This window comes from Nyctereutes procyonoides, unplaced genomic scaffold (assembly GCF_905146905.1).
Source record: "Nyctereutes procyonoides isolate TBG_1078 unplaced genomic scaffold, NYPRO_anot_genome, whole genome shotgun sequence".
In the NCBI taxonomy this organism is placed as follows: domain Eukaryota; kingdom Metazoa; phylum Chordata; class Mammalia; order Carnivora; family Canidae; genus Nyctereutes; species Nyctereutes procyonoides.
Window position 1 is genome coordinate 3644253 of NW_026575029.1, and position 24960 is coordinate 3669212.

General features: G+C 38.5%; 2 protein-coding genes across 15 annotated transcripts in view; both read left to right on the forward strand.

Moving 5' to 3' along the window:
- The window catches only part of SORBS2 (sorbin and SH3 domain containing 2), a 214851-nt gene extending 191653 nt beyond the window's left edge, over positions 1 to 23198 (forward strand). For 12 of the 14 annotated variants that reach the window (XM_055315725.1, XM_055315716.1, XM_055315714.1 and 9 more), the window contains 3 exons: positions 15042 to 15091; positions 18880 to 18986; positions 21016 to 23198. In XM_055315725.1, the coding sequence (XP_055171700.1) occupies positions 15042 to 15091; positions 18880 to 18986; positions 21016 to 21077 (219 nt within the window). In that variant the 3' untranslated portion in view covers positions 21078 to 23198. The remainder of the gene's footprint in view (positions 1 to 15041; positions 15092 to 18879; positions 18987 to 21015) is intronic. The other 2 variants (XM_055315715.1, XM_055315727.1) reach the window with 1 other exon arrangement.
- Positions 2017 to 13434, forward strand: LOC129503566 (uncharacterized). Its single transcript, XM_055315729.1, has 3 exons — positions 2017 to 2759; positions 4848 to 5042; positions 9295 to 13434. The coding sequence occupies exons 1-3, from the start codon at positions 2037 to 2039 to the stop codon at positions 9532 to 9534; spliced, it is 1158 nt and encodes a 385-aa protein (XP_055171704.1). The 5' UTR covers positions 2017 to 2036; the 3' UTR covers positions 9535 to 13434.
- Positions 23199 to 24960: the final 1762 nt, after the last annotated feature.

The following is a 24960-nucleotide window of genomic DNA, read 5'->3' on the forward strand; positions in this document are numbered from 1 at the left end:
TTCCAAATCATGACATCCAAAAATACACTAAATGCTATATATCCTATTTTCTAACTGATATTTGCAAATAGAGGAAGGAACTCATTGACTCACAAATCACTCTTTGACACTCTCAAATCACATTTCTCAACATCCTGTCTTTATTTTATGGGAGACTCAAATGTAAGTGGATACTATTTCTGAGATTTCTGCTTTTAGTGTAGTCGAGTCCAACTCCAGTGCTTTAGGGAGAAATGGTAATTATATGATTTTTGTATTGTGGGTATGTTTGTGTTATACAGGGAACTCAGATACTTAATTTGACTGTTAGTAGTCTATTGCAAAGCTAAGCACTTTGAACTGTTAACATGCATACTGGTGACCAGGGTGGTAATAGGAGCAGGTAGTAAAAATGATGGTGGTAGTCATGACAACAGTGGGATTTAAAGCTCTTTCTTCCTTCATCCATATAATATTCCTGGCCATGAGAGAAAGCACAAATGAAAAGAAATCATCTTGAATTATTACATATTGCACAGATTTTCAAAATCTATTACGGTGTTACATAACAAAGAGCATAAACTAGAACACTGGTCAGTAAGAATTCCTCTAGCCTATCAAAGGAGACTTAGGTAATTTTTGTCTTCTTAAAAATTGAACATAGGACTTGCTAAGAGTGACTATCTATCTAATAAAAGACCAAACATATAGTATCACTTTATATCAGGTGCTGGGTTGCCATTAGTCCAGAATCTTCCATTAGAATGTTCACATGAGCTTGTGACTCTGCCTCTTTATCCCACCCCATGGTAACAGGACATCATATCTCCTTTTTAAAAAAAATAGCTAAATAAATTCTATTAATGACCCATTACTATGATAGGACACAGAAGTCAAAAGTTAAGTGGCCCTAGGACCAAGAGTGCTAAGTGCATGAGTGAAGTCTCATCCTAAACAACCAACTAGAAAGTACATCTCCAAAATCTTCCTTTTAGATTTTGTTTTTTTCAAACCCAAATCATCTACCTGGAGAGAATGAAAGTAAAATGCCACCCCCCAGATTCTCAAGGCCTTCATGTGCATAGTATGTAGCATTTTTTCTATTTGGACAACAATAGATAAATGTCTTAGAATGTTCCTAGGCAGCACATCTAGAACTACTTTTAAGGAATCTCTATTAAAATTCTGTTCTATTCAATATATCCAAAATAGAGAGATACTATTAAGATACACAGAAGTATATTTTACTTCAGGAGATCAAGTTTCAAAAATTATACTCTATGGGTTTACACAAAAGAATGGGAGTACTAGTAAAAGTTTACTCCCATTAAAGTCAAATGTTCCCTTTCTATGCAAACTTTTACTTTGGATTTTTTAAACTTTGAAGTAGAAATTATCATAAGTTTAATTTTGTTCTGATCATGAGTTTCTGTTCTTGAAATAATTTTTGGAATTTATTCTTTTGGAAATGTGTCAATATATAATGACATAAAAATATTTTATGCCATAGATTTTAATTACCTTGCAAACATAAGTGAGAAAATTATGGGAATTCACAAGATTTGGCACTGTTATGGGAAGAAAGAGCACTAAACAAATTCAGGGAATGAGAAAAGTTTTCATTATTGTTTTTCATTTTACAGTCACATTATTTCAGAGTCATGTATCCTAAGTCAGTATCTGAAGCCTAGTTTAAAAGACTTAATCTGTTCAACAAAATCACTTCTATTTTCACTATACGACCTTACAATCTCTATGACAGCTTGATCTTGTTTGACATCTGGTACCCCTTCCGAGTACAAGGAGTTTCATTGTTCAGAGTCTTCTAGTGAATATGCTAATGATTTTATTTAAATTCCGCAAAATATCTTCAAATCAAGACCACAGCATAAAATATTTTTATATGTATTACCATACCTTGCCTGCATTTCTCTGTCTCTGTGTTTTGCTGTATTATTATTATTATTATTATTATTATTGTTTTCTTGATTTGTTTTTTAACTTCATAATCCCTGCTCATTTCTAAGTTGGCTTTCAGTGAACCAGCCCCCCCTCTCATGCACAAAGCTTCACCTGGCTCAGATAAAACAGCCCGGGGGTGGCTATCCCTGACAGCCAAGTGTCCACCGGCAAATCCTTTGACCCCCACACCACTTCTTTTTCTGGACAACTTCTTGGATGAATTAGAGAAGCTTGGTGCTTTACCCTTACCAGATGACCAAGCCAAACCAGATATCCTAGAGGACATCGTCCTTGAGATTAAGGAGGAGCCCTCGGTGCTCCTCCCATTGCCCCCAGCTGCTGTGCCGGCCAAATCAGCATCCTCTCTGCCTCCTTTCCCCTGCTCTGGGGTGACCCCAGCTACAGTCCTGCCTTCGGAGGCAATAGCATCTCAGGATCCACAAAAGACAGCTCGAAACAAGTTTGCGGATTTGACAAAAATGAGAAAGGGCTTTGGAGACCCTGAAAAGTTACCCCGACTCCCAAGTGATAAGTGTGTGGCCTCTGCACACACTCATATGGGCCCCTGGCCCAAAAGTCTCCCTGTCATTGGAGAGGAAGAGGACATCTGCGAGGGGGTGATGTCAGGCATCCGGAGAGGGCCAGAATCTCAAGACCCAGATGCTCTCTGGCCTGCCTGCGATGGCACAGAAGCAACCCCAAGTCTGCACATTGAGGAGGACGAAGAGGAGAGGAAACCCATAAAATCCCCAGTAGCTACCCCCACAGATCCTAGGACCCCTAAGGAAGACAGCAAGGCAGCGAAAACCCATTATGAGGTATTTTAATCTTGCCTAAGTATTGAAGAACTAACCAGTCTTTCTATATTTAGAGAGTACAGTTAATCACATTAATAAACATCGATTTGGGCATTTGCCCTAGAAGGCTTCCTCTTAAGAAACACAAGCACTTGTAAGTTGGGGAATGGAGGACTAGATGGAAACACACCAAGTTTTAGTAAGACAATGTAGATATATAATTCCATTACCTCTTTATGACTATACATTCATATTTAAAGTCTGCAATGTGTAGTCTTCCTGATTTTTTGTTATTAATAAGGGTAGCTACATAGTTGAGTTCTTGCTGAGTATCAAACGCTATTCAAAGACCTATTTGTCTTTACTTTGCATAACTCAGCAAGGTGCGTTATATTATTAGCCCTGCTTTAGAGACGAGGAAGTTGATACACAGAGAGATGAGTCCAATTCCAAATGCAGTTTGCAAAAAAGGAGAGAGAAAGAAAGAGGGAGGAAGCAAAAAAAAAAAAAAAAAGTGCTCCTGTGCCCTTTTAACTCTGAAGAAATAATTTCTTCAAGTTGGTGGCTACTTAAGACTACTAATGCATTTTCGTCTTACAAAGAATCTTATGCAACGATTTTAATTAGTAAAGAGCGGAGATCCCTAAATCTTTAGCCTATGAAGTTTTTTTTCTTTTAAGATTTTACTTATTTATTTGAGAGAAATAGCAACAGAGATAGCTAAGAGAGCACAAGCAGAGAGGAAAGGGATAAACCGGTTCCCCACTCAGCAGGGAGCCCAATGTGGGGCTCCATCCCAGGACCCTGGGATCATGACCTGAGCCCAAGGCAGACACTTAACTGACTGAGCCACACAGGCACCCCTAAATTTTTCTCTTAAAACAAAAACAAGGGGGAACCTGGGTGGCTCAGTCGGTTAAGCATCTGCTCAGGTCATGATCTCAGGGTCCTGGAATGGAGCCCCACCTCTGGCTCCATGCTCAGGGGGAAGCCTGCTTCTCCCTCTCCCTCTGTAGCTCCCCCTCCTTGTGCTCCCTTGCGCTCTCTCTCTCTCTCTCTGTCAAATAAATAAAGTCCTTAAAACTACAACAACAAAAACAGAACTTCCTCTCTCAAATATGTCACCTGTAAATTAAAAAGAAAATATGATTACTGGCAAATACTAAAATTATGAAACAAAAAGAATGTTTTATATCATGTTGCTATGGAAGTCACTTTCCCCCCGTGGGTCCTCTATTTAAAAATCTTAGAAAAGGAAAATAATTTTCAAAATCCCCTAGTTTTCTATTAAGATCCTGCCAGTAACAAATATAGAGGCATGCAGCCTATACTATGGGGTGTTCTGGGGTTTAAGTAATCAGTGCTCATGAGGCCCCTGGACACCCACAAAACTCCATGGCTTGTCTAGTTCCTCAACCAGGAGAGAAAAGGTCACCTGAATAAAGAACCCAGCCACATGTGCACCTGTATAAAATAAACACACTACTGAATACAAGAGACCATTCATTACAGAAAGCCAACCATGTTTCTGAGTCAGTAATTTATTTAAACAACTCATTTTCCCTTCAACGGCATCAATTGCAAGATGCGAGTAGATATGGGACTTGGTTCCCAGGAGCCTGTTGCAAGCAGCTCCCGGGCCAGGCAGGGTGGGGGAGCTTCACCACGGTTCCCACCGCGCACCCACAGGCACACACCCGCACACACCATCACCCCCCACCCCCCTAGCTTTGCAACCAACTCTCCGAATTTGTGATCTACTTTACAAGCAAGTTACAAAGAGTCATCCCGGGGTTTTAGATCGTTTTTCCTTTCATGTGTATATATAATATATACATAATATATATAAATATATTATAAAGTTGTAGAATGTGGGGGCTCTTGTTTCCAGCCACCCACATCAGAAAAATGATCACACCCACCGGGAATTCCAAACCAATTCAAAAAAAAAGTTGGTGTTTTTCAAGCGAAAATTTGTCATAGATGTCACTTGCCAGGGCATTTGGTAAATTTAACAGTATTTGAGGTTGGGGGATACTCTCTAAAGACCAGATGGCCTCTTTCTGGGCACAAGGCGTAATCACATCTTGTCTTTCCTCGATCTTTAAGCCACCTTCACCTTCTCCGGGAGATGGACCGTCTACACCTTTTCCCAGCTCTCTCCTTCCTTCCCTTCCTTTTCATTCTCCCTCAGCCTCTATCTCTGACCTGGCCTCGACCCTTTCTCAGACTCCCCAGCCCTACTCGCCTCCCCTCCTCCCTAAGTACCCTTACCAACAGGAGAGAAATTCACCAAAACTAAAGGTAACTGCATCCTGAGTGTGGTTTATTGCATGGCTTTAAATGAATTTTGTTAACTAGGTATATTTAGATTTGTGCCATCTTACAAGTTCTAAAAAGTCATGGAAATACTGCTCGCTAACTTTTTTTTTAACATCATTGGCATGGCCTCTGTCCAAAAACTTAAGAGATATCCTTGCGCAGCAGCTAGACCCAGCTTGAGGAATAAAATGAACTAAAATTTATTTATAAAAATAAAAAGTGATCACTGGATCTTTTTTTTTTTTTTTTTTTTTTTTTTTTTTGAGGCCTATCCCATTCAAAGACATGGGTTTTTGTGCCGGTCAGCCTCTCTACCTTCTCAGTGGGGTCACGGCCTCCCGTGTGTCCTGCCCAACAACAGGTTCAGCCCAACCTGAGGACAGGATGATCCTTAGCACAGTGTTGAACTTTATTCTTCTATAAAACTGCAGTAAAATAATGAGGATTGCAGGAATGAAGCTTTCTTTTGTTAACAGGTCACCAAGCACCCAACTCTTGAGTCTTGTAGGCTGGGAGCCGTGCTGGTTTCTAACTCCCCATAAGGAAACCAGGAAAAAAGACCTCCAACAAAATTAGTGGCTGGCCCTGGAAAGAGGTTTAATGGCAACCACAGCACAAAATCAATCCATCACAGAAAAGTTTTGCTTCTGCAATCAGAATGATCCTGAAACCTCTTCCTTGAGACAAAACGTGATAGACTTTAAATAATAACCCATCCTCACATTCTGTCTCTGGAACTTTGTAAAATGGGAGCCCCTGCAGTGGAGTGAAAACACGAAGGTTCTGGTAGAGTTCAGTTTCTGTACTAGGAACCACCAACCCCCAACGCCTGAGAAATGCTGTCTGCACAGTATGCCAAACCCCCATCACTGACTCCCTCCACTGAAATAGTCTGGTAATATGAATTCATCTAACCTATGAAAGGAATTTTTGAAAAAATGGAATACTTTAAAGACTAGTTACTCTTTGCCCTTTGAGGTTTTGTTTTGGCTGGCATGAAATAATTAGGAAATTTTAAAAACAAGAATAATGATATTTTAGGTAATATCTAAGACTCAGACTTTGCCTTTTCCCCACTCTTTCTGAAGTTTTCTTTTTAAGGCCAAAGCATTTATTTCTTGCCGTTTCCCACTTGTTCTTTAGCCCTTAAGCTTAGTCAATAAATGACAAAGTAACTTTAGAATCGGATTTCTCTAATTTAGAGAGATGAAGATCTCGCCATTGTAGTGTCAAGGACAAAACCAGGATTTACACAGGTTTGTTCTTCTTCAAGAATCAAGCTCATCTCATACACACATTAGGTTTCAGTCGTTTGCACAATCATGTGCGAGGATGGAGAGTATGCACAATGACAATGTTTTCAAAGAATACTTTCATAACTACATCAGGTAACTAACTCCAGAAAAAATGAAGCTTTCCTCTCTTTTATCTTACTCAAGAGCAAATGATAATTTTTAATTCCCCACTGAGCTTTTTGTAAGACTTATAAGTCTATTTTTCTTTCTTTTTTTTTTTAAGATTTTATTTATTTGAGAGAGAGAGAGCATGAGCAGGGGGCAGCAGCAAAGGAAGAGAGAGAAGTAGACTCCCGGATAAGCAGGGAGCCTGACTCAGGGCTCGATCCCGGACCCTGGGATCACAACCTGAGCCAAAGGCAGACACTTAACTGACTGAGCCCCCCAGGTGCCCCATAAATCTGTTTTTCTATTCATAGGAAGAATATAAGTTGACTGAAGTTACCTGTGCTTGTCAATATAAATGCAAATTGAATGAGTGGCAAAGTTTAGGCCATTATCATAGTTTAGCCCTACATCTGACACTGATAAACTGTGTTTGCTCAATTCCTCTAAGAAGGCTTCCTATTTCTTCCATTTCAAGAATATTACAAGTTATGCTCATTACAAAGAAAGTAACCTTGCCCTGAAAGCAAAGACAAAATAAACTTTTAAGGTTTTGGTAGGTATAGTATAATGTGCATGAAATTGTGACAATACTTTTATCAACTCCCATCAACCATTGTCTAACCCAGGCTAATTTAATGCACTTTTATTATTTTAAGGTGTTTTCTGACACAATGCAAGCCTCTCACAAACCATCCAAAATCTTCCGTAAAGGTAAAATTCACCAACACCTTATAGATGACAGAAGGCTGAATGTACGTATAAATTATGAGCGATATATAAATCAGAATCCAATGTTTTCTCTAGTCTTTTGAGCATCTTTTTTTTAAAATAGTGGTTTTTCATACTAAAAATTATCCAAGTTCTCAACTCTTCTAATAAGCTTAACTTCCATCTAAGAGTCTGATTGCGTGTGGACTCAAATTGCAATATAAGCTCTTTGTGAAGAGAGAGACTCTTCTTTGGGTTTCTTCCAAGAAACTCAGTTATTCTGGGCCCAAAAGGAAGTCTTCCTCCTCTAAAACCATCCCATCAGAAAGTAATCCCCATGAGCACAGTTTCCTACATGGAATTAAGCACTGATTTTTCCTAATATGCTCAAAGGATCTTTCCAGCTATTTATCCACATCATTCAAACAGCTGAATGTTTTTTTTTTCTATGATCCTTAATGTCCCTAGAACATCTGTACTAGTTGAGATTGGGGCAGCTGCCATGCCAGAAAACTCAAAATAATTACAGCTTAAACAATGTACAAGTATATTTCTCTTATGCATTGAGGGCTAGTATGTGGCTCCATAGTCACCAGGACACCCAGGAGGTTCCATTTGATTTTAGCACATCATCTTCCTCAATGAGAGGCTTCCACTGTATCATCCAAAGTGGCTGCACCAGCTCCAGCAGTCCCTTCCTACTGCATAGATCCCATCTGTCAAGACTTACCACATGAGCACATCTGGATACAAGGTTGAGAAATAGACTTTATTCAGAATGTCCATGTGCCTCTCATGATTCTACTACAGAGGACAAAGAAGAGAATGGATATTAGAGAACATCAAGCATTCTCTGCCATACCCTTTTTTTTTTTTTTTTTTTTTTAAATTTTTTTTTATTTATTTATGATAGTCACAGAGAGAGAGAGAGAGGCAGAGACATAGGCAGAGGGAGAAGCAGGCTCCATGCACCAGGAGCCCGATGTGGGATTCGATCCCGGGTCTCCAGGATCGCGCCCTGGGCCAAAGGCAGGCGCCAAACCGCTGCGCCACCCAGGGATCCCCTCTGCCATACCCTTAAAGAAAAACACCTAATGCATTTCACCTAGAGACTGCAGATTTGAGGTCAATCATTACTAATTACGATGAAAACACTCCTCAATGAGAGTTAAGAAAAGCACACACTTTTATTGAAAAGTCATTTAGTCCTGCTGAAGTTCTTATAAACATATCAAATACTTGCCTAGCACTTTGGACAAGTAGTAGATCTTGTCCACTCCTGGAAAGAAAATAAAGCATACTCACCCAAGAAAGGTTAGTTGATTCACTGTCATATTAAAAATCTTTCTTTGGGGACGCCTTGGTAGCTCAGTGGATGAGCGGCTGTCTTCAGCTCAAGGTGTGATCCTGGGTCTGGGGATCGAGTCCCACATCGGGCTCCCTGCGGGGAGCTTCCTTCTCCCTCTGCCTATGTCTCTGTCTCTCTCATGAATAAATAAATAAGATCTTTAAAAAAAAAAAAAAAAGCTTACTTTGAAAGAATGCCAAAACAGTCACAAGGTGGAGTTAGGACCATATTCAGTTTTTAATTATATTTTACCACTTTTCCCAGAAAAACCATATTTTCTCCTTATGTGTTTTGTTAGAAAATTTGCCCCAAATGATGGAGACTTCTTATGAACCTTGGTGGGTATGCAGTGAAATTTCCCTCTGTCTTACCTTGCATCTATTCAAAGAAGCACAAAGAAAACAGATCAGATCTGAGGCTGTCCTGTCCCCCCGAAGCCCTGTTGTTAAACATTCTATTAGAGACACAGGAATCCTTGTATGTGCTCTTAGCCACCGACATCACCCTCAAACATCTTCCTTATGTCCCCCTTCTCTCCGTAAATCTGTCTCTGCTCTGCCTGTTGGGTTCGGTGTGAAACCAGCACTTGAGGCCTGTGGTGTGGACGGTGCCCACAGCCCCCCAAGACCTGTCTGCAGGCCAGTGAACCTGCCCGGCTCTGTCGCATTCGAGAGTTTGGCATGCTGCGTGTGCATGGAAAAGCAAATCAGGCAAAGCTCCTCCTGAAGGCTGTAGGATGAAGACCAGAACTAACTAACGTCTATGGCTTTTGCAGGCTGACCTAAAAAGCGAGGTATTTGTGTTGGGTAAGCCTCCGCGTAGCCCAGTGCTGTGTAGGAGATCCTGCGGCTCGCCGGGCCGAGGCCTCAGCGCTTCCCACAGGGTAGGGTCACAACGGCCCCCTCGTGCCAGGCACCCTGGCCACCCACCCACCCGCAGTAGGCTGGCCCTCCCTCCCTGTCACTGCTGTGCTTTGCCCCAAAGTGGGCCCAGAGGTACCCCCGAGATGAAGTGACCATCCATCATGAGCTGCCAAGTCAGATCAACTGAAAAATCCAATGCAGTCTGTGGGCAACGTGTTTCTCTTCTGTGTCTCTGTGTCGAACTTTCCAGAAATCCAGAAAGACATGACCAGATTCTTATAATCCAAGTCAGGGTGTAGTATATGTTGTCTTCTCCGTCCATCTCATGCTTCCTGCCACATTCTCTGTAAATCGCTGCTTTCCAATCACAGTTTTTAGTGCAAAGAATAAAGCTGGTGCTTGCTGATCGCATAGCGAGCACTTCAGTAGTGTTTGCTTCGGTGGCATTCAGTTTATGTCGATTGTTCTCTTGAATCCATCATCCTTAGTTGCACAACCTCCTGTTGCTCTGGTGGTGTGGGCTACATTTGCTCCACGACACTTTTTAAACCTAAACGAGGGATTCTGGGGTATTTCAGTACTCTGGACTCCAGGTACTCCCAGGCTTTGGAAAACTTTGATTGAATTTAAAGGCAAAATTACTTTTCCCAGTAACTCCTTGGTTCTGTAACATCGAAAGCTCTTTCATATGTCGGGGTTCTAAATGGTACTATCAGTTCTGAGGAAGGCAGCCAAGGCATTTGGGGATTTCTGTCTCTGCAAAAGGCAATCGTTTCACCATTTCTATTTAATAAACCCCGGTTTGACCTTACCTGGCCTACTGATGACCATAGCTTGCAAATTGTTAAGGGCCCAATTGATTGCAAAGAGGATTTCCTTTTCCACTTTCAAAAAGTGTTGCTACCTCTCTGTGCTTATGCCATTTTTTGTGCTCTTGTTGCTTGCATAACGAGACCTCCCTTTGTTTCTGAGGCAGAGATTTGGGTTGCCATAGAGAAAGCGGAATGTTGATTTGAAGAGATTCTTAGACTCCCTCACAGAAAGGCCTTCCAGAGCCAAAACAAAAGGGAAGATTTTTCCACAATTAATATGGCCCAGCCATAAATTTCCCATGGGTCAGGGAGACGCCATGTTTTGTTTGGGTCACCTCAAGTTTTTTTCTTTGCCAGGTTTTTACATTATGTGCTTATACATTATATGTGTTTGTGTGGAGCATAAATAATCTATATTCTTTAGATTCATGCAAAGTTGTGTATCATAGTTTAAGAAGGAAAAAATAAGCCTATTACATAAACATGGGATTGTTACAGGGAGAATTTCATCGAATTCTGGTTGGCAAATACTACAACTAACATTTTCTGGGAAAAAATTTGAAGAACTCTAGAAGTGCTTATAACTCTTTCAAATATTCTTCCTCATTAGTGCTTAAAGTAATAGTCCAGTTTTACTTAAGAATTACTGAATACTAGATGTAGCTAATCCTGCAGAGGTGCCTCTGCAGAAGCACAGATAGATGGGTTCTGGACAGACTGCCTCTCCCCATCTGAGATAGGGAAGTATGTATTTTACTAAAACCAGAGGTTCTGGGATATTTCACACCAGTTCCCTTAGGAGCAGTGAGATGGATCTGGCTTTGAATATTAGCATGGGTTGAAACTTGTCTCATTTGTCTCCACTCTTGATAACCTTTAAAAATTGCAACACTTAACGGGACGGTGGAAGGATTGCTACCTTCCCAATGGAAAAAAGTTAAATATCTAGGATTCCATGAAAACAACATGATGCTTCATTATGTTTTCTAATTTTTATTGTATTCTTAATACATGTAAGACTCTCTGAATGTCACAAATGTATATCCTGTATTGATCACAAAGATGGTAAGAGTTAAAATAGAAACAATCGCAGACCAAAAATACGGGTGGCTAAAAAGTGATCCTTTCTCAAGACTTTAAAATGTAGGAAGGAATTTTCATCGTCAGAAAAACAGATAAATATCTATTCCACCACATTCCGTGGTCTTTAAAATATCCTTTCAACATGAATCCAGGCTGAAGGAAGTTAGTGAGAGCTGTCCAAAGGCATCAACTTTTAGCATGTTGGTGCCACTACTCACCATTGGGTGGCAATAGAGTGCAGATACAGTACAGATCTTTTCCTCAGCATTCGTACCCTTTTTAACTTGTAACACCTGGAGGGAGAAAGGCAAAAGATAGTCTCCTAAGATGATTTCCTTGAGTATTCATACAGAACATAAATACTTGCGTAAAGGACAAAATAAAGATGCTGATTTTAATCAACTTAGGCCATCTGTTCCATCATAGTAATCTTCTATGCAATAGAGAGTGCCAGTCAAAATCATCATTCTCTTTCCTCTTTTTACTTATTTGTGATACTAAGAAATAATCTGTGAGTTTTGGCTTACTGATCTGAAAAATGAAGCTGAATTGTTACTATGATTGTTTTTACATGACTGGGATATTTGAGAATTAACTATTAAGTGTCAGCTGTCTCAGCTCTCTGAGAAGTGAGGGGTAAGGTTGATGGTGGCATCTATACATAACAGGAGAGATGTACCCGTGGAAATGTGGATTCCTCCATGGGTTCCCTGAAGGGGACAAGATTTTTTTTTTTTTTTTTTGGTAAGGGGACAAGATTCTAATCACTGTCTTGTCCAATGCCTTGATTCTAGAGATAATGAAGCTGAGTTGCAAATCCCAGATTACATTGTCCATGCCAACACCAAATGTGCCCTTATAAATAGCTGTTTATAATAGCTACTTTTTCATCTATTGACCAAGTACCTCTAAATAAATTAATTCAAATACTATAACTAGTCAACTTTCCTCAAAACTGGTTCCTAACTATCCAAATTCACATGGAGATGATTCCTGTTTTAAGGTAACCTTAGAAAAGTTCTAAAAGCCACCATAATAATAGAGCTCATAAAGGCTGTGGTAAATCTTGGCCTGAGTGTGTGAACAGTATAGAGACCTGGTAAGTCAGAGAAGGGGGTGGGAATAGGGGTTCTCTTAAAGGCTATCAAGGAAAAGAAAAGACATATTGGGAAGGATTGGTAAAAACAAGGACATAGCTGGCTGGCACACCCAGGAACATGAGTCCTTGAGTCATAGACACCTATGGGATTAATGGAGCCACAGACTTCTGGCAACAGCCCAACGTTCATAATTGTCAAAGGAATGATCCACTTCAGTAACTTATGATGCTAGTCAAATTAAAGGAATTAAAGTAATAGAATTGGGATGATGACAAAGTAAAGGTTCTATATGGACTTCAAAAGTAGATTATTTTATCTCAATGAACACTCTGATTTTTGAAGTCATGTTCACATTTTAACATAAGAGAGCAGTGAAGTTAGACCAACCAGTTGTACCAAGCACTGGATGCTATGATGAAAAAGTAAAACTTTTACACAACTTAAAAATACTAGAATGATTGAAACATGTAGAAAGAGCACAACTAAATAAGTTTTACAAAACATTTTTTCTCTGAATGTAAGAACTGATCATCAGAAAATATTTTCTTATTTATAACTTTGCTATGCACTGTAATGGTGCTATGATGTTTCTGTGAGACAAAAGCAGCTGTGCTTTGAAATACAGCATTTTCCATTTTTTAATTACATTTCTATATTTTTTTGAGTGACTAACACGAGCACTTTCAATATCATGTGGTTTGAATGTATAATCTTTGGCCAGAAATTTTACTCCTGGAAATGTGTTCTAAAGAATGGTCCAAAGCCAGGAAATAACTCTTTGTATAAAAATATTTATAGCACTGTTGCTCATGATAATGGAAAAAAGGCTAGACCAACCTTCACTTCAAAAGCAAAAAAGAAATGGTTAAGAAAACCAAAAAAATATATCTACACATAAGTGAGGGAACATTATTCTGCAGTGATTTAAAATGAAAAAGAAGACTGAGAAAAGAAAGCTGGAAAATTATTATAAAATATTAATAGCAGTTGATATATGCATATCTTATTTCTGCATAAACAGTATATATACATGATTCGATGAGAATCTGAAGAACTTTAATAAATTACAGGCTTATGGATAACTTGTGTTTATTTTGCATGTATTTATTATTTATATAAAATAATTATAGAATTATTCAATATATTTATATTGAATTAAATGGCTTAACATGGCTGGAAATGGCTTAGTCTTCATAATTCTTAAAATAGTATACTTTATAAATTTAATGACAGATACATTGTTAATAACTTTATATTGACTTGTAGAAGCCTTGTACTCTGAAGTCATGCATGTGTCCAATAATTTTTATCCACTCTTGAGTCTTAAGTTTATATATTCCACATTCAGACTGTTGAGTGAAATTTCTAATAGTGTTAGTAAACACTTCCAATTAATAGATTGAATGCTTCAAGTTTTAGTAATGTAAGTACTTAGTCTTATGCTAGATAGATGGCTTAGATGGGAAGGTAGCAAATAAAGAATGTAAGAAGGAGAGCAAATTACAGACTCAGACTAAAAGGAACCCCAGATTTCCCCATCCACTCTTGGACCAAGGGGATTTCTAAGGACAATTTGCAGTAAATCTGTCGGTAATCCATTCATAATTCTGGGACCTAGGAATTGGCCCAGATGTCCAAGGACATGGATCTCCTAACTAATTCAATAGTCATCAAGAAGTCACTTTTATAATTGCCATGCAAACTCTTATATCTCATTTCACCACACAGCCATCGTTCAGAAGAAGATGCTTTTGAAATGTGTTGTGAATGAATTGTAATGTTTTTCTTTTCCTGAAATGGTAACACTTGGGTAGCCAGTATAAAAGATGTTGACTTTACATATTCAACAAACATGTTAACTTTCATTCATTGCAATATTTATGTGGATATATGGGATGCTAAGGTTTGTCATTTCCAATATTATAAGTATCTATTACAGATACTGGTCTTGATGCTTAGTTTAAAAAGAAAAGAAACTCTTTTGAGAGTTCAGTGCACTGGGAATTTCTACCAATATTTCTCTTCTAAGGTAAAATGTTACATGTTACCTGGATATTGTTTGTTACATCCTATTTCAAGTTCTCTGTTTTCTCTTTTTAAAAATGCATGAGTTTTCTCCACATGGAGAACAGAGAGTGTTAATTCAAATGTAGCATGGGATGTCTGCCTATCTATATTTTCATCCGTACTGTATGTGAAACTGTTGTCTGTGAAAGAAAAGTAGAATGACTGTGGATACTTTGCTGTTAGAATACATGTGGCTTATTTTCTGCTTGTTTGAGAAAACGCTGAAAAATAAGGTTGTATGAAGGTGTCCAGACTTCCCATTCTAGTGGTTTGGTGTCTATGTTCTTGCCATATTCCTGGCCTTTGAAAAATCAATGGGACTAAACCCTGACATTTCCTTAATGCTTGAGCAGACTAGACTGTAGATATATTCAAAACATTTGAACCTTGGTTATTTTGGTTTAATGTAAAGCACCCTTCAAAATATTTGAATTATTAATCCTGCAGAAACCCTTTATTTTGGTGTTTTTTTCCTTCCTCTTGGTTTTTTACAACAGGAAATATTAAATGTCAAGAAAATACCATGCCATTATCCAAATTATCTTTTACTTAGTACCAGTTTAAACACTGATTACATTGAAAATCATTTCATTTCAGCCACAGCGTCCTGTGTTCACTCATGAAAACATTCAAGGTGGGGGGGAACCGTAAGTATTCTTCTTATCTTCTAAGTTCCAGACTAACCTTGACCCACAAAAGAGACCATTGAGGTCCCAAAACAGAGGCCTGTGCAACTCTGCAAGTGAAACAGAACAAAGTAACTAACGTGAGGCTCTTTGATAGAAGAGAAATTACAAAAGTCTCCATCTCTCATAGCGGAGAGAAGTTCATTTTAAAAATCCATGGTTTTTCGTAGAAGACTGATTTACATGTTAGAAAGACCTTCCCATGCTCCTGATGCCCAGGATTTATGAATCTGCCTCCCTCCCTGCCCTGATAACCATGCAAATTCTAGTAACCACAGCTTTAAAGACCCAGAAATGTCCTAACATAGTTCGTACACATATTCAAAGACCAGAAGAATGTAACAGTAGACCAGAAGTGATAAGGTAATAGCATAATTCCAGAGTGACATTCCTACAAGGACCTTTGGAAATGGCAGTGTGTTAAAACATTCACTGGCATTCAGTTAAATGCCCTTTCCAACCTCTCAAATTCCCTTTCCTTTCTGATGGATAAGTCAACTCAAATTTAAGATGTCCCACATTGTGTTTAAGATTCTCTTTTGTGTGTGTGTGTGTGTGTCCTTTCCTGCTCCATTTTGCCCATGACAGAGGTTGAGAGGCTCTCTATTCGCTGCTGCCCACTGCCCAGGCTGTAAGTCAGGAGGGTGGCCTGGCCCCTTCCTACCCAGGGCCCCCCTCCTCACTTCTCACAGACCCAGCCCTGAGCTAAAAACATGCTCTTCAGAAACCATCTCTCACCTCTCACCCAGTACAACCAGCAAGGTTTCCTCCTGAGGCAAAAGACTATGAAAAGAACCAGCTGGATGTAAGAATCACTTAAAGTTTCATTCAATTGGAAAAAAAAAATCAAATAAGACTTATAATTCTAAAGTTTGGGCTGGTTTTCTCATGTAAGCAAATGATTAGGAACAAGGCACAAAAATTAAATTCCAGGCCTGTTTAGGTCTATTGTGTAATCAACACATCGTAGTTAGCAGCTTTTGAGGAGCTTATGAATTAATAGGTAACATTACGTTATACTGTTTCGTGTCCTATAAAGTTAATACTTCCACTCGTGGTCATTTGGGTATTTATGAAACCATGTTGCTCGCAGGTGGGAAAAGGCACATTTTCAAGGTCCTGCTATGGACATTAGAAAACATTCTGTACTAAATTTATATTTGCTTACAACCCCAATGAGGGGGAATATGGGGTGTCACTTAACCCCTTTCATTTAAAAACTAGATTGGAGTGCAAATGGGAACATCATGTTATAATGTTGCCACAACTCAGGATTAAAAAATGTGTTATAGGAAAAGTTGCAAATTTATAGAGAAAGCTTCAAGCTTGGCTGAACATTTCTTATTTAAAAGATAAATTTCTTTCTGAAGCATCTCCTGATCCCACCACCATCATTCATCTCACCAACACATCTTTCAAAACAACATTTTAATTGTAATTCGGCTGCATTTCCTGTCATGCAACACTGATTTTGAAAGCCAGCAGAGTCAGGGTGGTTTCCGGAAAGTTTGTTTATGTTTCCATGAAACTCCCAATTTTTTTTGTGTGTGCGGCCTAATTAAACCCGAATGGTAAGTAAATTTTGACAAGCACCCTGGCTTTTATCATACCAAAGTGAAGTAGGAGTTTGTGCCAATTTTGTTTTTTCTTAGCTCTTGGGACCTTGAGATTGTTCAAGCAGCTGGGGTTTGGTGGCCTTAAATAGGCCTTTCTCCATATGGGGTTGGCCAGGTTCCTGAGGAAAGGAAGGCTGAAGCCTGAGAAGCTCAGAGGGAATCGGTGTTCCCCAAAGTGAGAGCTTCAGTGTGTACCCATTGAAATAGCAGCCCAGGAAGGACTGTCTCCCTCAAACATGAAATTGAAAAAGGGAAATCAACTTTCCCCAAATAAATATACAAAAATACCATCCCTTCAACTAAGCAGCCTCAAAATCAAATCCTAAAAGCAACCCACAAAATAATTTGTCTACTCCAATCAGGGCTGGCCCCGTGCAAACATTCAAATTGAGAAATGTTTTTTGTTTTTGTTTTTGTTTTTGTTTTTGTTTTACCACTACTCTGGGATCCTGGCTACCTTTCTCTGTCCTTTCTCAACAGAAGACATCAGACGCCCAATTTCAAAAGTACAAGTGGCAGAAAAGATTTTCTAGGACAAAATATTAACTGGGAAAGAAATCTCTAATGTTGGGATTCTAGGGTTTGGTACCAACCAGGTCAAACGATGTATTCTGGGAGATGAGGTTAGGCACCACATCTTACCAGCATTTTCCCAGACAATTACCACCAACTGCTACCCCTGCCAGAAGCCGATTTCATCTGGGTCCGCCAATCTGAAAAAGTCCATGGACAGAGAGGGGAGTCAATGGAGCCATGTCCCTGATTTATGACATGTTTGAGTTCAAATGATAGGAAAGTTTTGTTCCACTAAAATGTGATTTTCTGACTGAATGAAGTAATTAGAAATAAATCATTCTTGTTCCAACATTATTCAGTATTATCTGCTTTCTAAACTTGACTTTAAAAATCCAAAGTGCCCTGAAATGTGGTTCTAATTATCTATATTGGCAGAATTACATAACTATTGTAAGAGACAGCAAAAACAAATTCACTGAATTTTTTTAATCCCCCTCAAGATATTGGTAGTATTTTCCTAGTAATATGAAGTTTTCTGTGTATCAAATATTTCATGAACTGCTCAGCTGCTAGAATTTGTGCTTTCATTTTCCAAAATGCCAATCCATGTTAATATGCCTTAAAATACATACTATTTTATTACTGCAAATTTAATTTAACTGATCAATGTTAGGAAAATAAAGGCTTGCATTCAGGCAGAGAATTCAGACAGAGAAAGGAAAGTGGTAGCATCCTACCAGTAATTCTTTTTTATATAAAATTATTTCAAGGAATTAGGCAGAGAAATTCCTAATTCAGGCAGAGAAAGGAAAGTGGTAGTGTCCTCTCAGTACTTCTTTTTTATATAAAATTATTTCAAGGAAATGTTTCAACATCAAAACAATTGTTCCAGGACCCATTTTAAAAAGAAGCATATCCATAATCTACTGTTTGATACTGACTCAGTGATCGCTGAGCACAGAATACATCTGCTCGACTTCATAAGTGCATTACATCAGATTTTCAAATTCTAAATCCTTACAAAACACTGATTCAAACTACGAAACTAAACTGCTTTAAAGAATTCCTGTTGGTGAAAAAAATAACCTTTTCTTTTAAAGTAAACCCCACATAGCAATTTAGAAGATATGTCTGCGATAGTTTGTACATCTCCGTTTAGAACCACTTGAAAATTCAACTCGGAAATTGCAGTTATTTGCTTTTGATTATAGCCAACTAAAACAATAATCCTCTCTTGTTTTTACATCACTGAATAATGCACACATCACTTCTTTTATATTCTGCACTATTATTTAATGTCCTTGTGATATCTATGACTAGACAATTAGAATACAGGTCCGATTTATAAATGTCAAAATGTTTTAATCCAACTTGTGCATATTATAATCTTTGACAAATATGCCTCACTGTAGTTTTGAAATGCTACAGAGTGGTCTAAGTCCCATGCAAATCCAAATATTTCTATTTACTTTACATGTTTACCAAAGACTTACACTATCTAATTTCACATGTTAATAAGAATAGGAATGTTAAAAGTAAATGACTATGTACAATCTTCTATAGTTTCACAAGAGTGTAAAGATTTGTCTTTAAACACATCCATTTGTCCTGTTTAAGGTTTCAGGCTCTGTATAACTATACTCCTAGGAATGAAGATGAGCTGGAGCTCAGAGAAAGTGATGTCATTGATGTGATGGAGAAGTGTGACGATGGATGGTTTGTGGGTATGTGGACACTTCTTTTCAGACGCCTTTGGCCATTTTATAATTTGTTTGTGTTTGCTCACTGGTGATAGTTAAGCTTTCTTTGATTTCATGATGCCTCTGATCTTTCACACATTACATATGCACTATGTAATCCCAAGGCAACATTACCTTGCATGTTTTCTTACATTGGGTATGGAGCCCAACACAGGGCTTGAACTCATAACCCTGAGATCAAGACCTGAGCTGAGATCAAGAATCAGACACCTAACCAACTGAGCCATCAAGGCACCCCAGGACTGCATTTTAATATGGTTTATTATTTACTGCTTCGGGAATATGTGATTTTCTGCTAGTTTTATCTCCAATTCAACTGAGAGAAGAAATTTTCTTTGAGTACCACCAACCAGGAAAGATGGAGATCTAAGATCCATAACCACAATGCTTCCTAGATAAGAAATATTAACACTGTTCAGTGGGCAATGTTAGCTGTCAGCAGTGAGGATCTAATTGGAGAATATAAGATGAAGTCAGCAATTCATCTGCTCATTAGATCTGATGTTAAAGACCCTTGAAAGTTCAATAATACACCTTCATTTTAATTTTTGTTAAAAGAGACAAGTTTCATTCTTCCCACTTAACAGATAATCCCAATCTTACCCCCTTAAGAGAAAATTAGAGGGGCACCTGGGTGGCTCAGTTAGTTGAGCAGCTGACTCTTGATTTCCACTAGGTCATGAGATCAAGCCCCACATTGGGCTCCATGCTCAGTGGGGACTTTGCTTGAGATTCTCTCTCTCTCTCTCTCCCCCCTTCTCCCTACTTGTGCACATGCTGTCTCTCCCCGCGCTTCTCTCTCTCTCTTTCCAAATAAATAAATAAATCTTTTTTTTTTTTTAAAGAAGACTAGAGCTCTTCTGAGGAAACATTTGTAGACAAGAGCATTATACAATGGTATACACAAGAAAGAGGTAACAAAGAAATAAAGGCACAGGAGCATAGAGGAGACAAGACAGGAAAGCATGAAGGCTTTCTCTAGACAATCAGGGAGGAAAATAATACAAGAACAGAGGCCACACATTTGCAGCCAAAAGCCTCTGCTTCTGTTCACATTAACTCCCCTTTTTGGAAGAATAGTAAATGACTAACCTACACAGGAAAAAAGAAAAATTGATCAAACCAAGACAGTAAGTTCCAGAACATAAATGAGAACTGGAACTGTCCTCTCACTATCTGAGCTGAAAATCCTTGGGAAGAATTCAACGCACCAACCTTTATTAAAAGTTTCAAAGGAGTTGTGTTATCTGAGACCAAAGGCCACTTGTGCCTTTGGTTTCACACCTCTGTTAAAAAGCATCTTGTTGATGAACCCCTCTCCACAAATAGTTCTTGGCCTTTTTTTTTTCTTTAGTGATTTTGTAAATTTTTATATTTTATCAAGGATTCGGGCAGTGCTGACTGTGAATGAATGAAGGAACGTTCAGCGTGATCTTCCATGACATATAAAACTGGATAGTGACAGTGTCCCCAATAATGCCATCAGCGTTGCACCCTGTTGAAGAGGGGTGAAAGACCCCTTGCTCACCAAACCCAGCCTCGTGTTGCTCTTCTAATCCATCCCACACCGCCAGCCTCGACTTTATTTAGCTTAAACTTGAGAACGTCACTTCCCAAGTGTTTTTCCACTCCTCACTCTTGTCTAGCACCCATGGTGATGGAGCATCATGACACTTAATATCATTACATTAAAAACCCACCTCCTCCAGCAGGATGGCCTTTCCCTTCAGGCTGAGAGGCTGAGCTCCTCTGTTTAGCCTGGTTGTGTGATGGGAGTGCGGTGTATGAGCTTGAGAGGCAACCGAGGCATCAGGGTGTCCCCATAAAACTGCTCACTTGGTCTTCCTATGGTCCTAAAGTGAGTTTTCTTCCTTTCCCAAACCCCGCAGGGCTTACTTTCTTCGTAAAGGCTTGAAGGCGAAGCATTTTCAAGGCCTCATATAGAAACTGATATTTCATCGTTGTTCATTTCACTTATTGCTTCTATTTTCAGGAACGTCAAGAAGAACCAAATTCTTTGGTACTTTTCCCGGTAACTATGTCAAGAGGCTGTGAATCACTCTCCCTCCTTTTTCTGCCGCCTTTCAGCACCACATCTGCATAACCCTGCCTGAAAGCTCCCCTGGGGCCTCCCTCCCAGGCCCGTCCTGCCTTCCAGTTTCCAGCCGAAGTCCCCCACCGTCACCATCTCTACCTGCCGCCGAGCCAACAGCAAAAGGACCACCAGCTGCTGAGTCCTGGGAGGCTGGCAGACTTGCTTCTGCGTGAAAGGGCATCATCCCAATTTCTGCTCTAAACTTTGGAAAGTCAATGTGCGAGATGAGAAAGAAAAATCATTATCATTAGAAAGGGTTAAGTATTTGAGGCAAATAAAAAAAAAGGGAATGTCTCAAGGATCTTTCTAGTCCACTTTGAAAGACGTCCTCCCCTCAGGCAACCAGAGATTGTTTATCACTACATGCTGTGATTTGCATTTTCACTTTCTTAGCTTGGCAGTATATTTTCCTTTCACGAGTTTGCCTAGTGTCCTGGTTTACACGACATGAAAACTGTACTTCAGCTATATCGTTTGCCTGCACTTATATATTGTAATACGCACAGTGATTACAAAATCTAAAGCAAGAGTAGGAAAGGTAATTCGGATGAGTGTGATTTTGTTGATTGAATGTGAGTTCTCAAATAGGAGTCTTTTCCTGCCGTTTTTTTTTTCCTCTGTACTTTTTAGAAGTGCAAACCGTAAGTGAATAAGAGCCTTTGATAATAATCATGAGAATTTAAGAAGTTTAGCTAGGCTACAAAAAACAAAACAAAACAACAAAAAAAAACCTATTGTGTTGTAAAGTTGCATTACTATTTTATATTAAAATGTAATAATCAGCATCATGAACAATGAGCCCTTAGTGTTTTATTTATCTGGTAAAATTTTAATGAAAGCAGTGTTAGTGACAGGTGCAAAGAATTATTCTAACGTAGACACTTGAAAGTATCTGTAAGCAATATTCATAGGTAATCTTTCACTGTGTGCACACATATACATGTGAGATTGTATGAGAACAGACAATCCATATGGTGTGTTGTACGTTTTATGGAGATGGAAAGGAATCCCACACATTATTTTCTAGAAATAGAGTACTTCAGAGGCATCACAAGCATTAGGGCTGGTTTTAGCAAGGATTATGATCAATACAATTATTTTTACTATGATAGTTATTTTTCTTCTATGGAACTCAGAATCCTGGCTACGTTTGAGGACAGGAATATGTTGAGCCTGATTTTCCTGGTGTGTGTGAAATATTTCCTCGGAATACATGAGGCACTCTTTAGAAGTAATGTTAAATCATTCAGGTTATATTTTCCGCCCTGAAGTAGGAATTTACAAAATGGCTTTGGGACCTGAAAGATTTAATGTCGCTACCAGTGCCTGAATTACACATACCTTGAGAACTAGCTTTGTATTTCTTATGACTTTGCATAAGAACTATTCATATTTGGATCTTGAGCACCTTATAGATAAAACTTTTTATGGCATTTCTTCTGTGGACAGTGATTGATCTTTTCACAATGTATGTAGACTCTAGAATTTTGTACATATGTTTGCTTTTTTTTTTTGTACAGACTATTTAGTTGTCGAGAAAATGGGAATTTCCTAATTTGGTCTCTATCTTTCACTTTAAACTAAGCTAACACACTTTCCAACAGATTATCCGTTACCTATCTCACAGATCACAAGCACGCCTTGATTGTGTGATTCTGTAAGAGCATTTATGCAAAAATTTATGAATTTAAAAGATCTTAGCAGCCAAACTGAAATGTACTGATTACAGAGGAGTTTCATTAGTAAGAAGGTAAAGAAACATCTTTGAGTAGCCTACCTTGATAACTGTCAAGTTCACAACCAGCTTTATATTTTAAAGGCTTTGGATTTGAAATTAAGTCAACTGCATGCAGCTTTGCTGATAAATGAATAATTATCTTTGATGCCACTTATGAGAAAAGATTTCAATATCTGTTGCCTGTCATATTTAAGAAAAATTACTGTTTCTACTCTCTGTATCTGATTTTAAAAGGAAAAATATTCATACCTGGCTTTCAGGTCATCGACTTTGAATTCTTACAAGCGAAGGTCATTGTGTTTTTCTTGAATAGACATCTAATAAATTTTGCTTGGAAGTATATGTCAGTATTTCTTTTTGACATTTTTCCTTAAGAAAATTGTGTTGTTTATCCCAATTTCTTCGATAAGCCAAGAGAAAATGCATTTGTTTTATGTTCTCTTGATACGCAAATGGAGAAAAGATATATATGCCTCAGCTCAGAGAAGAAATATTCTTTAAACTGGCCACTAAAGCTCATTTGCTAACTACTCTCTGGCTGAAAATTACTACTCAGCTAAAACAATACGTTTAAAAATATTTATGCCTCCAAAACAGCTATTTTTCCAAACAGAAGTTAATTACAAGAAGTGGTAAGCACTTTCTCAATTCGACTACCTTAAATTTTAAAAATCTTGCCCTAAAAAGCTTTATCACCACCAGCATGGCAATCTCTGGTAATACCCACAAGCTTTTAGTGGACTTCAAATTAAGTGCTTTTCTCTCACATAAATAGTAAGTAGCTACTTTCCTACTTGGATCCTTTCTTCTTTTGTTTTTTTTTTTCCTTTTTAAAAAATGTTTTATTTAAATTCAATTTACTTAACATATAGAATGTTATTAGTTTCAGGGGTAGAATTTAGTGATTCATTAGTTGCATATAACACCCAGTGCTCATTACATCACGCGCCCTTCTTAATGCCTACCACCCAGTTACCCCGTCCCCTACCTCCCTCCCATCCAGCGACCCTCAGTTTGTTCCCTAGAGTTCAGCGTATCTTATGGTTTGCCTCCTTACCTGTTTTTATCTTATTTTTTCCTTCCCTTCCCCTATGTTCATCTGTTTTGTTTCTTAAATTCCACATGACTGAAATCATATGGTATTTGTCTTTCTCTGACTGACTTAATTCTCTTAGCATAATACCCTCAAGTTCCATCATCGCAATTGGCAGTATCTCATTCTTTTTGATAGCTGAGTAATATCCCACTATATGTATATATTTATATATATATTTATAAATATCATATAAATTATATAAATATATAAACTATTATATATTAATATTATATTATTATATATTTATATAAATATTATATAAGTTATATATAAATTTATATATATATAAACATACACACATACCACTTCATTCCCAATTCATTTTTTTAAAAGTTTTACTTATTTATTCATGAGAGACACAGAGAGAGAGGCAGAGACACAGGCAGAGGGAGAAGCAGGCTCCCTGCAGGACCCTGATGCAGGACTCGATCCCAGGCCCTAGGATCACAACCTGAGGTGAAGGCGGACGCTCAACCACTGAGTCACCCAGATGCCCCATGTTGCTTCACCTTAATGCCCACCTTGATCCCTTCTATTTCCACTGTATATTAGCTTTTCACTAAAATGTGCTCCCTTTGTGTGAAGAATATGCCCAAGAATATTCTTTTGTACTGGTTTCCATCAAAGCATTTATGGGCAATTTAATAGGTAAACCTGAATCTGATAAGATTGCAATGCTTGTTTACGTACTCAGGTTGTTTCCCATTGCTCTCCTCAAGTGAATCTCTTGCCAAATGATCAACATTCTAAAAAGACAAATCTGGAATTTTAAAAACACGTGCATCAAAATCTAGATTACCTCTTCCTACTTGAGAATTAATCATTTGTGTTTCCCTGTAAAATCTGCCGAGCTGCCCCAGCAGCTCTATCAAAGCCCTGTGCTCAGGAACCCCTAAATACCTTTGTGGTTTGCCCAGGCTTCCATCATAGCCATTCAGGTACTGCTGTGAGGTCCAGAGCAGCTGAAGCCACAGTGTGACCTGCTTGCCATGCTTTCTCAATGTGGAGG

Coding starts and splice junctions, on each gene's coding strand:
- LOC129503566 (XM_055315729.1), top strand. CDS start 2,037: ATGCACAAAGCTTCACCTGGCTCAGATAAAACAGCCCGGGGGTGGCTA. Junction 2,760..4,847: donor CAGCGAAAACCCATTATGAG/GTATTTTAATCT, acceptor TCGATCTTTAAG/CCACCTTCACCTTCTCCGGG. Junction 5,043..9,294: donor GAAATTCACCAAAACTAAAG/GTAACTGCATCC, acceptor TGGCTTTTGCAG/GCTGACCTAAAAAGCGAGGT.